This window comes from Cardiocondyla obscurior, linkage group LG19 (assembly GCF_019399895.1).
Source record: "Cardiocondyla obscurior isolate alpha-2009 linkage group LG19, Cobs3.1, whole genome shotgun sequence".
Classification (NCBI taxonomy): Eukaryota; Metazoa; Arthropoda; class Insecta; order Hymenoptera; family Formicidae; genus Cardiocondyla; species Cardiocondyla obscurior.
The window spans coordinates 2681461-2694903 of NC_091882.1; the positions used below are offsets into that span (position 1 = coordinate 2681461).

At 50.2% G+C, this 13443-nt stretch overlaps 1 protein-coding gene across 1 annotated transcript in view; it reads left to right on the forward strand.

Moving 5' to 3' along the window:
• Su(tpl) (Suppressor of Triplolethal) overlaps positions 1 to 13443 on the forward strand; it is a 65294-nt gene that overhangs the window by 13549 nt on the left and 38302 nt on the right. The window contains exon 2 of the mRNA XM_070669660.1: positions 6822 to 6869. Coding sequence (XP_070525761.1) covers positions 6822 to 6869 — 48 coding nt within the window. The remainder of the gene's footprint in view (positions 1 to 6821; positions 6870 to 13443) is intronic.

Sequence of the window (13443 nt, forward strand, 5' to 3'; positions counted from 1 at the left end):
CGACCGAGGGCAAAAGGGAAGGAAATAAACTTCGTTAGCTTCTGCCGCGGAGTTCCGCCGCCGCTGGTTTTCAGGATCGATACTCAACTCACAGTTTCTCTCTCTTTCTCTCTATCGTTTCCCGTCTTTGTCATCCCCCGCGAATCTTACCCCGTGCTATTCTACACCGAAGACCAAACAATGGTTTGAAGACTTCATTGTAGTCGTACGGCGACGAGAAATAAAAATAAACTGCTCTCGGGCAAAAATAGAGATAAAAATTTGTAAAAAATAAAGAAAGGAGGAAGGCGCTTCTTCGCGAAGGTTCTTTTATTAAATAAAGTAATAACGTTGCGCTTCGAATACTGGCTGCGATGTCTTTCGCGCCTTGACAAACCTTTTATCGTCTCTCGGGACTTTTATGCGCGAGGAGAGATTAAGTGTATCTCGAGGGGGTCTCTCCTTCGTCGATTATTCGCTCGATCTCGGGCTCGATCAGTGGTTAGCGATCGAACAGGCAAAGAGTTCGAATTCTCCTTTTACCCTAAGGTGGTGCGTAAAACTCGTTTGACATTTACACGCGGCGCGTAGCCGGTCTCGGATTACGGCCGCCTATTGTACGAGGTCGAGAGCTGACGGCGATGACGTTTCGGCCACGACGACGTCGCCGCGGAGATATTAATTCACGGGGTAACGCATGATTTATTGAGGATGGTACTGACGCAAGACCGTTCCCCTAGCACCCCACAATTATGACCGATAGCCTTCACGTGCCTCTACATTTTGCCTCGTGTCGTTTACGTAACTGAGCACCGCGCTCCGACGCTTCCGGTATCCTCGCTCGCGCAATGTCGTCGTGTTATGTGACTCCACGGGGGCCATAATTTTCTCAATCTTCGGCCGCGATAATTAAATTCGACCGGCGCCCGCCGCCTCTTCGTTTCCTCGGATTCTAATTCTATTCCGTTACGTTTTTCTCGGGGCTCGGCGGGTTTCAAAAAAGTGATTAGCGTTAAAGTTATTCGCGCGATGGCTCGGATCGCGACGCCGGACGAGTGGCCGTCGTAAAAGAGCGCCTGTAAATTTTTTTTTTTTCTTCCTCGTCGCGGGGAAGAGGAAGCAAACGCGGTGGATATCGATGATGCGGACAGATCGGGAATAGAAGCTACGAGAAAGTGGCGGCTTGTGCGAATGCATTTCGAAAGGCACACCACCGTTCGAAAGTGACGACGGTGGCCGTCGGCAGGCCTAGAAACAATGCGCGGTGCGCACGTTGAAACGCGACGACGAAGCGGGCAGTACCGCACACGCTTATCGCGGCCACACCTAATCGCTCTGATTACGGCGATCGTTGTCCCGCGCCCGGAACTTCGAGACCCGGTTTGCCCACCCACCCGCCGGACGCCGCGAAATCTCGCGTAACGCACGCTCGCGAGAGCTGACCCGCGAGCAGGATCGACGCCGGTCGCGATCTCCGCGATGCGGGAGGGAATGCGCCGTGCGCTTCTTGATCTCGACGAAAAACCAGCGTGTAATGGTCGCGCGATGACGCAACCCGCGCGCACGTCAATCATTACCCGGTAAATCCTCGCCTGGAATAATTTGTTTACCGTACTTGCGCAATATATACGCGCTTTGATAGGTGCTTTTACCGGGTATTTCAATTATGGGTATCTCGCAGGGAAGTAATATCCTTCGCGGAACGGTGACGCTTTTAGCCTACGCTCGAGTCTTGTAATAATAGGCACGTTCTCGTTTCAAGCCTCAAGCCAGATACGCGGGGACAATTAAGAGTTTCTCATTATCTAGGTACCGGGGTTAAGGTCCAGCGGCTGCGACGGGGATACCCGGATCCGCGATCGGTTCGCCAATGTCCACGGTTGGTTTCAAAGTCGATCGTCACGCGCGCGTCCGCTCGCTCACACACGTGTCGGCCGCGTGCACCGATCGTACGTGCACATACACCGGCGACGGGAGGGGAACGGGGGGAGAGAAAGAGGCAGAATGAGCAGTCTGGAGTTCGCCGCCCGAGAGAAAGTGAACCAGTTGGCGGTGTTGGCGAATTTCTCGTCACGGCAAGGCGAATAAGCTCGCCCGATGTGTGCGGCAAGGCCTTTACCTGCCTCGGCTTACCCGCTGCGAACCGGCAACCGTGCACCTCCGCCGATCAGCGCCGATTACATTTGCGCAAATTAATCGAGCGCCGATCGGGCGAGCGGGATTTTCGGGGCGCGCCTTCCTTTTCCGAACGGGGCCCGGCGAGAAGCACCCCGCCGTCCTCGTTTAAAACGTGGAAAGCGAACGCTCCGGCGGGCCACATTTCGGGTTAGTCGCGGACCACTTCTCGTGGCTGCGGGGCCACCCGCGAAATCTTTAACCGTCGGCCCTCCCCGAATCCGCCAATCGCGATAAAGCGTGTCCTGGATGCGCGCCTTGCGGTAAAATAATTAAACGAGCTTGCCGGGGGCGTGTTGCGGACGACGCGAGGCGGCTTACGTGCGAGATCTCTCGGAGCGCGGCATGTCGGTGGCGGTAACACAGTTATGCATTTAATTACTTAATTAGACAGTTCTTTCTTGCCGCTGGTGACCGTGCGTTATTATACCGGGCTGCGGCGCGCGGGTTCTGCAGCTACCGTGGGCGCCGCGTCAGGCCGATAGCGGCAATGGGCGAGCAGGCGGCTGGTTTGTTACGTGCGTTCAGGGTTAACGAACCGAAAATTGCGCTCCTATTTTCCCTGCATCGCGATTGCGGAACGATTGCAAAATGGCGCGCCTCGATGCGCCCGCACTTGCGCAGCGGCCGTCGCCGAAAATTCGATCAGAAATCGAAGTGGAACGCGCGGCGCTTTCGCCTTTATTTGCCGCGGCAGCCAGTCGGGGATAAAGCACGGAAAAGGTGCCGGAAACTTAAGTGCGTAACCCTTTGTAGGACGCTCCGCGGCTCCCGGTCGTTGCGAGACCCGCGCCGAGCGAGAAGAGACGTTTCGTTTAAGACGACTGATTCCACGAAACACATATAATACTTGTCTCCCGGCGTGTTACACTTATCGCGGTTTAACAGACGCGTTTGTTATACTCAACAATAATTTGCACGTGCCACGCAATTATATTTATGCAAGGAGAAAGGGATTTTCTCGGGTTCTTCGAATCTCTGGGATTTTTTGCTACTCTTAATTCCGTAAAAAAAAAAAAAGAAAGAAAAGAAAAACAATTTGGCCGTCTTCGAAGCATCGCGGAAAAGACGGGAATACGACGTAAAGCGCGCACGGTGCTTGCGCAATCTCACGCACGCAGAGACATATGAATGCGCAGCGCAGGCTTTTTTTTTTATTCTTACCTTTGCGTTCGCCGGCAATCGCGTGCGAGGCGAAGTCTTTCTAAACGACCGGCTGTCTGTGTTTCCTATTTGGACGAACAACACGTGTTGGAATATCGTCCGCCTTCTCATAATCAAGTTGTTAACGTCACGCCGGCGATGGCTTCGCGATTAACTTGTTGTTACAGAGCGATCAACGTCCCCGTCGAAATCGATGTGAGTTATGGGCGCTATGGTCGATAAGCGGTTGATAACGCAGCAGAGCTAGGCGCGCGTCGGGGTGAGAAGAAGGGGGAGAGAGAAAAAAAAAAAAAAATGCGATTGTGATAAGAGTGCCCGCAGACGTGCCCGTTAACCATGATTAATCGGCAACCGGAATTCCGGCGAGCCGATCGCGAGATGGAGAGACAAATAAATTAATCGCGGATGAACCCGCGGGGCTGAGATGCACGGCGGGGCTATTGTTAATGCGACGGGGCTCAGAAATCCAATTCTGGAGAGCGGGATAAAGGGTCGCCGCCGCCGCCGTCGGGGGTGAGAACGCGATGCGTAAGAGACGAGGGCGGGAATCGCGGGGGTTGCCGCTCTACAGGACGTGGAGTTATTGACCTGCCGACGAGGAGACTCTTGTTCGGGAGGAATGGCTGGCAAGAACCTTCCCGAGGTCGTTTGCGTGGCGCACGAGACGCCTCGTTGCCGCCGAAGCAGAACGCTGAAAAGAATCGTCCTTTGATCGATAAAAAGCAGGCACGCTCGGTTTTACACTCGTACTTACGTCTTGAATTTTATGCAGCGCACATTAATGCGCACGTTCCATTGCACGAGGGTTATTTTTTTCCTTTTTTTTTTTTTTTTTTTTTTTTTTTCTCTTTGAACATTGAGAGCTCGATTTTTTTTTTTATTCGACACGCTCTATCATTTTATTGCTTTTCCAATCGTTTTAAGGAAATACTTTGTCTTACGGACATTACATGACAATGTACGCTGGCGATTCCTATAATATTAATTCTGGAATGCCCTTGAAGGATTCCCCGCCGAGCTGTTTTATGTCTCCCGTTGATACCCCGCTGGGCAATCCTTTCGTCTTAAATATCTTCTCGTTTAAGAGATACGTTTTGTGGCTTCTTTTTAATAGACTAGACAGGGCGCGCGTCATTAACTGTTCTATGTAAAATAAATAAAGAAAAAAAAAAGAAAATTTTGCATTTAATTAATTTTTAATACCGAATTACGAATAACCTCCATATCGTGTATGGTGCATTAAGCATTTCTCGGTCCTTTAAATTTAATTCATATTTAAATTCGGACGTTAATTAAATTTATTTCTAAAAACTGATCACATAAAGCACAAATAATTTATCTAATCGACAAATACCTATCCGCGACGTGTTTCTTACTTACAGATTCATGATACAGAATCGTGATACAAAAGAGCCTAAGCGAGAGAATCAAATTAGCGTTGCGAAATAAGCGGCAAGGATTCTAAGATCTCCGAATCTTGATTTTAAAATAGGACTTTCGAGGCCATTGTGCGTGCCGGTGCATAGAATGGAAATTTTCGGAATGACAATGGCAGATCGATGCGCACTCTCGAATAATAGAACGGTGCGGCGATCATAAGAATAATTAAAAACGGCAATGAATCCTTTTATTGAGTGAAAGCGACCGAGCGGGGCGACGCTTGATTATTTCGTCTCGTTTACGTAACGCACCGTGGAAATAATAATTGCCCCGCTGTGTTACGCCGTGGATATCCCCGGCCTGACGCTCGCACACGCACGCGGGTGATCCGCAAAGACACTCCGTTTGTCATGCAAGCGTGACGAAGCGTGTCGCGGTCTCGTAAAATTCTCGCCTGCGGCCGTAACGGAATTTCTCGGCCGTCGTCTAATGTCGCGGCCCGCTTTATTCCGCGAGCCGCCGAAACGCGATCGCTCGATCAAAGAAGCCGCCGTCGTTCGTAGTTCCGGCCGGCGAAGAACGATCCGTCGGGTGAAAGCATATCGCTTTCCGCACGTCGACCAGATACGTACGACGCTGATCTAGAGCAGAGAACGCGAAACGGACGATCGGAGGATTTTAATTCCGAAGCTGCGTCTTGGGATTTTTTTTTTTAATCTCATCCGCGACTTCCGGAGGCGTCTCTCGCGGATTTAAATACCACGGGCCTTCTTTCGCTCGTACCGCGATGGATTTCACTCTCGGTCCGCTCCGCGCCGAGCGAAATCGCCGAGTTTTCCCTTCGAGGATCCGCGGCGTTCTCGCTCGTGGAAAATCCGACGGCGGGGAAGGGTGAGTTCGGCTCCGTATGCTGTTATTAGAGTGTTTTACACGCTGAAAGATTGGAAAGGAAAGTGTGTGAAATCGCGCGGGGCAGATACTCCTCGGCGCGATGATCGCCGCGGGAAAGAAGGAAATCATTTTTCACCCGGGAGAGCTGCGGCCGATCTCAAAGCGCGCCGTTACTCGAGGGGGGTCAATCCCGGACGACCTCGCGCGCTCGAGTAAACGCGATCTTCCGCGACGCGATTAATTTTCTCGCACGGTTGACGTCCGGTCCCCGACTCCGGCGAGCCTTCGCAGACGGCGGAAACTCGCGTGAACCCTGTACCGCGCGAGTGGCCCCATCATCGCTGCACGATGGCGAATCGCAGACACGCGCCTAACGCGAGCCTAATTGAGAAAGAGAATCGGCGGACGATCATTAGGACGTTTGCCTGATTCTGTCTAAAATCGACCGGCAACGAATGCGAGAAAGTTATCATTCTCGCGATTTCTTTCTGGCGGTCGACAATGGTCCGGCGAGCAGCATCGTCCTCGCGTTTAGAGCGGAGCTTTTACCAACGGTCACTTTCCCTTTCCGAGCTATCGGCCGGGAGCGCCGAGTACGCGACGTGCGTAAAAGTCGTACACAAAATCCGACGCCCGGGTCCTCGGGTAAGGCTCTCTCGTTCTTTGCTAATCCCAGCCGGCCGCTCCGTGATTAATGAGTGCTTTCCATTTAATGACATAATTCGACGCGAGCGTCAGCCTATCGTCTTTCGACATCCAGCGAGCGAACAAACAAAAGGTGACTGTGTCAGACCCTCGCGTTGCTAAATGGAAAGCACCCAATGCGGCGCGAAGTCACGCCGCAAAGCACCGCGTTTTAATGCCCGGCTGTTATGCGAGTCGCACGCGTTTAGCCGAACGCCGGGACGTCCGTTTGCTCGCACGATTCCGCGAGCTGAACGAGCGATAGGTGACGACGGCCGAGTAATTACGCTAATCGATCCCACGTGTTGGCTATTGTGACACTTTGCGATAAGCGTTCGCGGCTGGAATTTACACCGTGTTTTCGCGGCCTTCGCTCGCGTATCTCATTAACTCGGCGATCATTCGCGCATTTAAAGTGCCGCGAGGTCTGACGCGGCTCTTCTCCCGTCAATCTGTAACTTTTTTTTTTTTACCGCCAGCCTCGCGTCTCCCAATTCCTACTTGCGATGAAAATAATTAACCTCGATATTTTTCTCTTTCTGTTGCAGCATAAGATCAGCGAGCAACCTAATATACAGTTCCTAGGAAATGAAGGGGTGAGTAAAACAATTTTTATAATTTTATAATATTGATTTTGGATAAGTTTCCTTGGGAGGAGAAACAGGCGCAGAAATTCGCGGACGAAGCGCGATCGGGCGACGTACAAGAAGCCCTGCGGGGAAAAACAGTTTTCCTCGCTATCGTGCATCAAACTCGCGCGAGAATTACGACATTCAATCCTACGCGTTATCAACCGATCACGTGGTAAGATAAGGAAGAGATTAGAGATAGTAGGACGTTCACGAGTCGCAAATTAATTTTAAACGCTCCGTTAATAAAGAGAAAGAAGAAAATGTTTTATCTCGCAAGAAAAAAAAAAGTAGAAACTCAAAAAAAAGTTTGCTATCTATTTATCTGCTCTCTTAGAACGTTTGTCGAAACTATTAACGCTACATGTAAGACACCGTGCTTCCTTGAATCGCCGCTTAGTGCCCAGCTGGCCACTTCGTCCCAGAAATTTCTGCGCTCGAAACGTAGCGGTAAAAGGACCGGCGGGTTTCGCCTGGTTTAAAGTCGCGATCTCGAAGTAGCGGGGAGTTGTAGAGCAAAAGAGAGAGAAGAGCGGTGAAATTTTCTTTCGGCGAAAAAAAAAAAAGGAAAAAAAAAAAGTGAGAGTGAGAGGTGTGCGAGCGTTTTGTCGACACACGTCCGCGTTTTTCTTTCAATTCGTCGATCGGTCGTTTAAATCTTTCGCTGGCATTTCGCGTCGTGGCTTTGTCCTGCAAATAAAGCGAAGAATTAACTTTTTTTTTTTTTTTTCTCCGTCCTCCGTGCGTGAATCCGTTTCGCATACTCGTGCTGGAAAAACTTTTATTCGTTCGCCTGCATATCTTGACGATGATCGGTCGTATCTCGCGAAAAAGACCTCGCGACAGCAGCGCGACTTTGCGTCAAGAGCTCGATCTCTCAGCCGACGGTCGCGAGATCGCGTACATGTGTGCGCGCACGTGTGTCGTCACGGCTCTACACACCGCAGGTTTCCTCGGTGAAGGCGATCGAGGTCGTCCAAGCAAGGTTATACACCATTTTCTCTCGCCGCCGCGCAGGTCGGTCTTTAAACCTTCCTAAACTCCGCGAAAATCGATATACTCTTATCGCAGCAGAGAGATGCGAATATAATATTAATAATAAGAAATACGTTTTCATCGCACGCAGCTGATTCAGCTTTTTTCGAATCAATTAAATATTAACTACGGCGAATTAACGGGACTATTTTTACAAATTTAATTAGATCTCGTGCTGCATTACGAAACCAAAAAAAAAAAAAAAAAAGAAAAGAAGAAGATTTTAAACGCGCTAATTAAGTGCACGCTTTCGAGCCGATGGCGCGACGTTATTATTATTTCGCAAAAGTGTCTGTTACATAAATCTATCCTCTACGATCTACAAATTCATTAATTCGAGCAATTTATCGCGTTAGCGTGTAATTGGGGCTCGGTTCAAGTGGGATTGCAATCGATCGCGGGTGACGAAACAATCTTTCTTGCCCGTTTAATAAGAGCTTAACCGTCGGCGCGCAATTACCCCGGAATTATTTATTCTCCCTCGAAAAAAACCCGGCCTTCGGTGCTTCGAAAAAAAAAGAGCGGCGTACGCTACCGGTGTGCTTTAACGACAGCAGCGGGGCCGATCGTCGATACGAAATTTCTCTCGCGGATCCGGAGGTAATTGACCCGCTCTCCTCGTCCTTCGTCAGTTTCCCTTTACTCTCGGGTGTGGCCGTTGTTACATCTCGCCCGCATCGCGGCGTAACGCGTCGCGAGTGAAACTCCGAGACGAGCGAGGGTAAATCGTTGTTACCGTTCGCGACGAAAATCGGAGGAAAAAAAAAATCTACGTTTCCTCCCTCGCACCGTTCGAAGGCAACGTTTTCCCTTCTCGCCTCCTCGCTCTATTCGTCGTAACCTTTGACAATCCTACCGCCGTTAAAGATCCTGAAGATCAATGCGTCACCGTTGACCTTTGCGCAAGTAGCTTATGGTGAGATAATGCCTTAGGGTGCCCACGTCGTTGTCTGGAAATTCATTTCTTAAAGGCAGCCCGTCACGACCGTCGTTTCGCGAATCTAAGAGGAACACCGTCGCGAAGCGCATCGTCCGTAATTTAATCTTCTGGTCGCGCGGATGAGTACTTTAGTAACGCGCTCGTTATATCATTTATTACTTAATCGCGTCCGATAAGAATCCTCTTATTTTATATCATCCTTTTTCGAGCACAGATTTATTTTAATTTTCAAGAGACGCTTTACATATCGTACGTTCGAAAAGCTTGCTCGATTTTTTTACGAGGTTCGGGTGTCTGTCTGTGCTCCGCGGAGCCTACGTCCGGCCTTTTTTTTTTTTTTAATATTTATTATCCGTTCCGCGGCTGCGGGTGCCAGGAACGCGGAGCGATTATTCCAGTATAATTCGCCGTTTAGCGGACGTCCTTGTCGCGACTGACTCAGGGAGAACCGATCTCTCGGGCTTCTCTTCTCCGTACGACACCCGTCTGGATCGCGCGGCAGGCAGCGCAACCTGCACTTGTACCACTCGCGTATCTATACGCGCGTCTGTGTGCGTGTGTGCGTGCATGCACAATGCGATTTCATGTGTACCAGCAATGCTTGGCACGATCGGGCACGATACGTGCGCGACAATCAGCGACCGGGGGCCTCCCTCGATACGTAGAAACGTACGACTTTGACACGTATATATCGCGCCGCGTATCTCTCCTCCCCCTCTGTCTTTCTTCGCGGATCGTGGACCTCGCCTGCTCGTGTAATTTTATCGCGAACACGGAGAGCTCTCTGTATTTATATGAGGCACGGTTTCGCGGCTGCGGCTATTTTTCTTTTTCTCTCTTTTTTTTTTTTCTTCCTCCTTTTTTTTCCACAGATTTGCGTGCGTTCGATAGTTGCGCACGTGCTCGATTGTCATACCGTGTACGTGTGTACGTGCGCGAACGCTCGCCTTCATATTGTTGCCTTTCACTCGGCTCCTTAGAGCACCAGCTCACACATACTTATGCATACACATGCAGAATGGGTTTTTACCCAGGAGCGGCGCGTTATTGCCATTATCTCGGCGCGGAATCTTCGAAGAAGCGGCGGAAAAGCATTCCGCGGTTCGGGGACTCATCGCGGTTTTGACGGAAACTCGGAAAACGGATCCTTTCTGATTTTCCTGAAAGCGTGGGCGTTTCGCTGGGGGGGCACGGGCTCGGTATTTTAATTAATCTGTGACTAAATACCCAAGCAAATTCGACGAACTCTTACCACAAGACTCCCGATTATTTTTCAGCAAGGTTATCGCGCGCGATAACGAGGCTGCTTGGAGCCGTTTATTTGCGAGAAATTTTCCCGGTCCGTCACGATGCTCGATCGATCAGACGCTCGACCCAATCATGGGTGATTTTGTAAACTTTGTTTTCACCGATTGCACAAGTGCGCGAGGCGGTAGCGTGAGTCAATTCTCGTTACGTTATACGTGGCAAAAAAGAAAAAGAAAAAAAAAAGTGAGAGAGAACTTTTACAGCGTAGAATATAAGTTGTTACCCGCGGTAATAATTCCTGGCAAGTAAAATCAAATTAGATTAAAAGTTAAAAAAAAAAAAAAAAAACGTATATACAGCTTCCGAGCGTTTAAAGTAATCGTTGCTTCGAATGTAGAAAAATACGACGTTCCAGCTGGTGGCCCGATTATCGGCACGTTTCGTAATATTTACTTCGTGTCAAAAAAAAAAGGAAAGAAAAAAAAAAAGAGAAAAATAAAATAGGACAACTGTGACGTTTGGCTTCAAGGATGAATTACGTAGGCGGAAATTTTCTCGCGCGTTTATTGTCTTCGCGGGTACTTCCTTCTCGGGCCCGCGCGTGCAAACACGTAAACGCACGGTTTTCCGGCCCCGGAGGTATTGCATCGCCGCCGCGGTCAGTCGCGACCGACACGAAACCGTCGCTGCCGTAACAGTTACTTTTACGCGTGACCCACTTGCCATTCTAGTAGTCGAATCTAAGTATCGTAATGAGAAGTGGGACGCGCGCGCCTCGCGCCGTTCTGAAATCGCCGTGCGGGGCCATCGCAACCCTAAAACGAAGGCCGCTCGCGGCATTCGGAAGGTCGGGTGCAGAAGTCGCTCTCTTATGCGAGCCACGCGCGAGATGACGTCGCGGATAACACCGCAGAAGGATCAGCCCGGCACCTTGGCCCGTAACGACTTCGCGTTTATCCGCCGGGCGGCGTACACCCCGACAGTCATTGTCGCGATCAATTGAATTTATTAATCCGCAAACCGGGTAGCTTTGACGCGCGAAAACGGTTTCGCCGCGAATGAATTTGCATTCGGCATATATCGCCGTGGAATGTTGGCGGCGACGTCTGCGTGAAAGTTACCGCGAATCGTGGAATTATTGTTCGACGGGTGCCGCGTTAAAAAGCGTCGGATCTAAGCGCTCGAGCCTTGAAGGATCGCGGCGATTATCCTGGCCGTGTGCCGAACGCGCGTAGAATTCGCGGCGCGAGGCTGCGAGAGACGAGGAGCGATCGCCTTCGTCGGGCGACCTTTGCTCGCCGACGTCTGCGCTGCACCGGAGTGCGTTGTAGCGCAATGGACCGATTAATTTTAGAGATTGCTTAAATCAGGTAACGACGACCCGAGGCGGGCCGGACGGGAGAGAAAAAACGCCGCGGCCTGAAAAATAAACCGTCCGCCTTCTCTGGTTAAAATCCCCCTCGCGCCTCCGCTCGAGGCGGAATGCTAAAAAGTCTGTAAGATTACATTTACATTCGAGATGGAATGTTAAAAACATCGGGAGTGTCGCAAGAGCAACGGTCGTAATAAAATTAAAAAAAAAAAAAAAAAATAAAGTAATAAAAATAGAAAACCAATGCGGTAACGAAACGGAGATATGAATAAGACGCGATGTAATGGTTTATTCGTAACCGGCGCATTTAATTTCAATTATTTCCTAAATAAATTCATTTCACCTAGCGGCGGGGAGAACTTAGCATTTTCTCGTCTAGAGAAAATCAATTCCGGAATGGACGCTGAAAGAATGCCCGAGCGAAAGAAACGGAACGATAGTTCTAGGACGCGACGTAGGTGCGTCTTTATCGTCGCGGCCTTGCGCGTATGTAGGCGACCGCGGTGATATGCGGGTGTTACGTTCTTCAACATCTCTTTTTTTTTTTTTTTCCTTTTTTTCCTTTTTATTTTCTCCTATTTACGCCACTCATTCACATAGCGTGTTACGTCCGCAATTGCACCGCGATGCATGCCGGCCTCGCACGCGATCCGCTCCGCAAAGATAAGTTTTTGACCGAGCGAATCCGTCGTCGCGAGGAGAATCAAATCGGAACCCGCGCGAGTTCTTTCGTCGGCAACCAAGTGACAGGCCTCGTTATCAACTGCCCCCGCATCGGGCGGCGCGAGATAAACAGCTCGGTGGATAAACGGCGATGCAATTATTTGTTGCGCATTATCTATCGATACTCGGTTGCAAGCGAAGCATGCCGCTCGCGGCCGTAGACTCCTTATCGGCGTTATCGCGCCCGAGTAAACCACGGGCGGGAGAGGGGAGGCCCCGATATGACGCCGCGAGAGGAGGCATCGCCTGCCGTCAAATAAAATCTTTTCAGCCCCCGCTATCCCGCGCGCGGCTGCAAGCTGTCCCGGCAAAACTGGTTCCGAAGACCTTTTTGCCGGGCTCTCCGGCTTCCTTCTTGCCTCGTCTTATTTCTCACAGCCGAGATCGCCGCCGACGGCACCGAAGTGCGTGCTCGCGCGCGCGTCCCACAGCCTCCGGTTTCGAGGAAAAGAAAATCGACCCTACCAACAATTTTTCCCATACGATGATAAATGACGGGAGTCACCGGCGCGCCGGATTATCCGGGCTCTCTTTTTCGGCACCGCTCAAGTTATTCCCCGTCGCTCTTTCATACGTGCCTACAATAAAGCCTCTCCGAGAAGCCACGGTTTCTTATTTCAGTAAACAAGGTATCGACATATTTCAGGCACATTTCTTTTTCGAAAGACAAAAGGATTACAAGGCTAGAAATCGATGCGAAAAGTCGAGAACCAATATTTCAGATTCAGGTAAAAACGTCCCTTTGCGCGCGCGATAAATTATCGCGGGGATTATCATTTATTTTTATCCTCGCCTTATTTTGTTTTTTTTTTTTTTCGAGCATATCGTGCGAGAAAAAAAGTTCATTAAGTAGAATCGTAAAATATATATATTCACGGTGGCAGCTTGCGTCGCGATTCGTTCAGTGTTGGTATCCGTCCGCAGACTTTTTAAGCAACCGTCCACATTCGTCGCCCGTACAATATTTATATATAGGACTCCGGGCCGCGTGACGGGAGACGGTTACACGCGATGCGAAACCGAAGGATCTGAAACCTGCAAAACTGGATTCCCCTTCGTCCGCGTGATGTATACATCGCAAAATTACCGGCTCGCTTCTCGCACCGCGGAGATATCATCGCGGAGCGATGGCGGCGCGAATTCGTGCGTTACTCGTGGTTAAACCGCCGCGCGATTTCACTTCCACTTGCTCCTCTCGGCCATGCGTGTCGATTATTATTTCT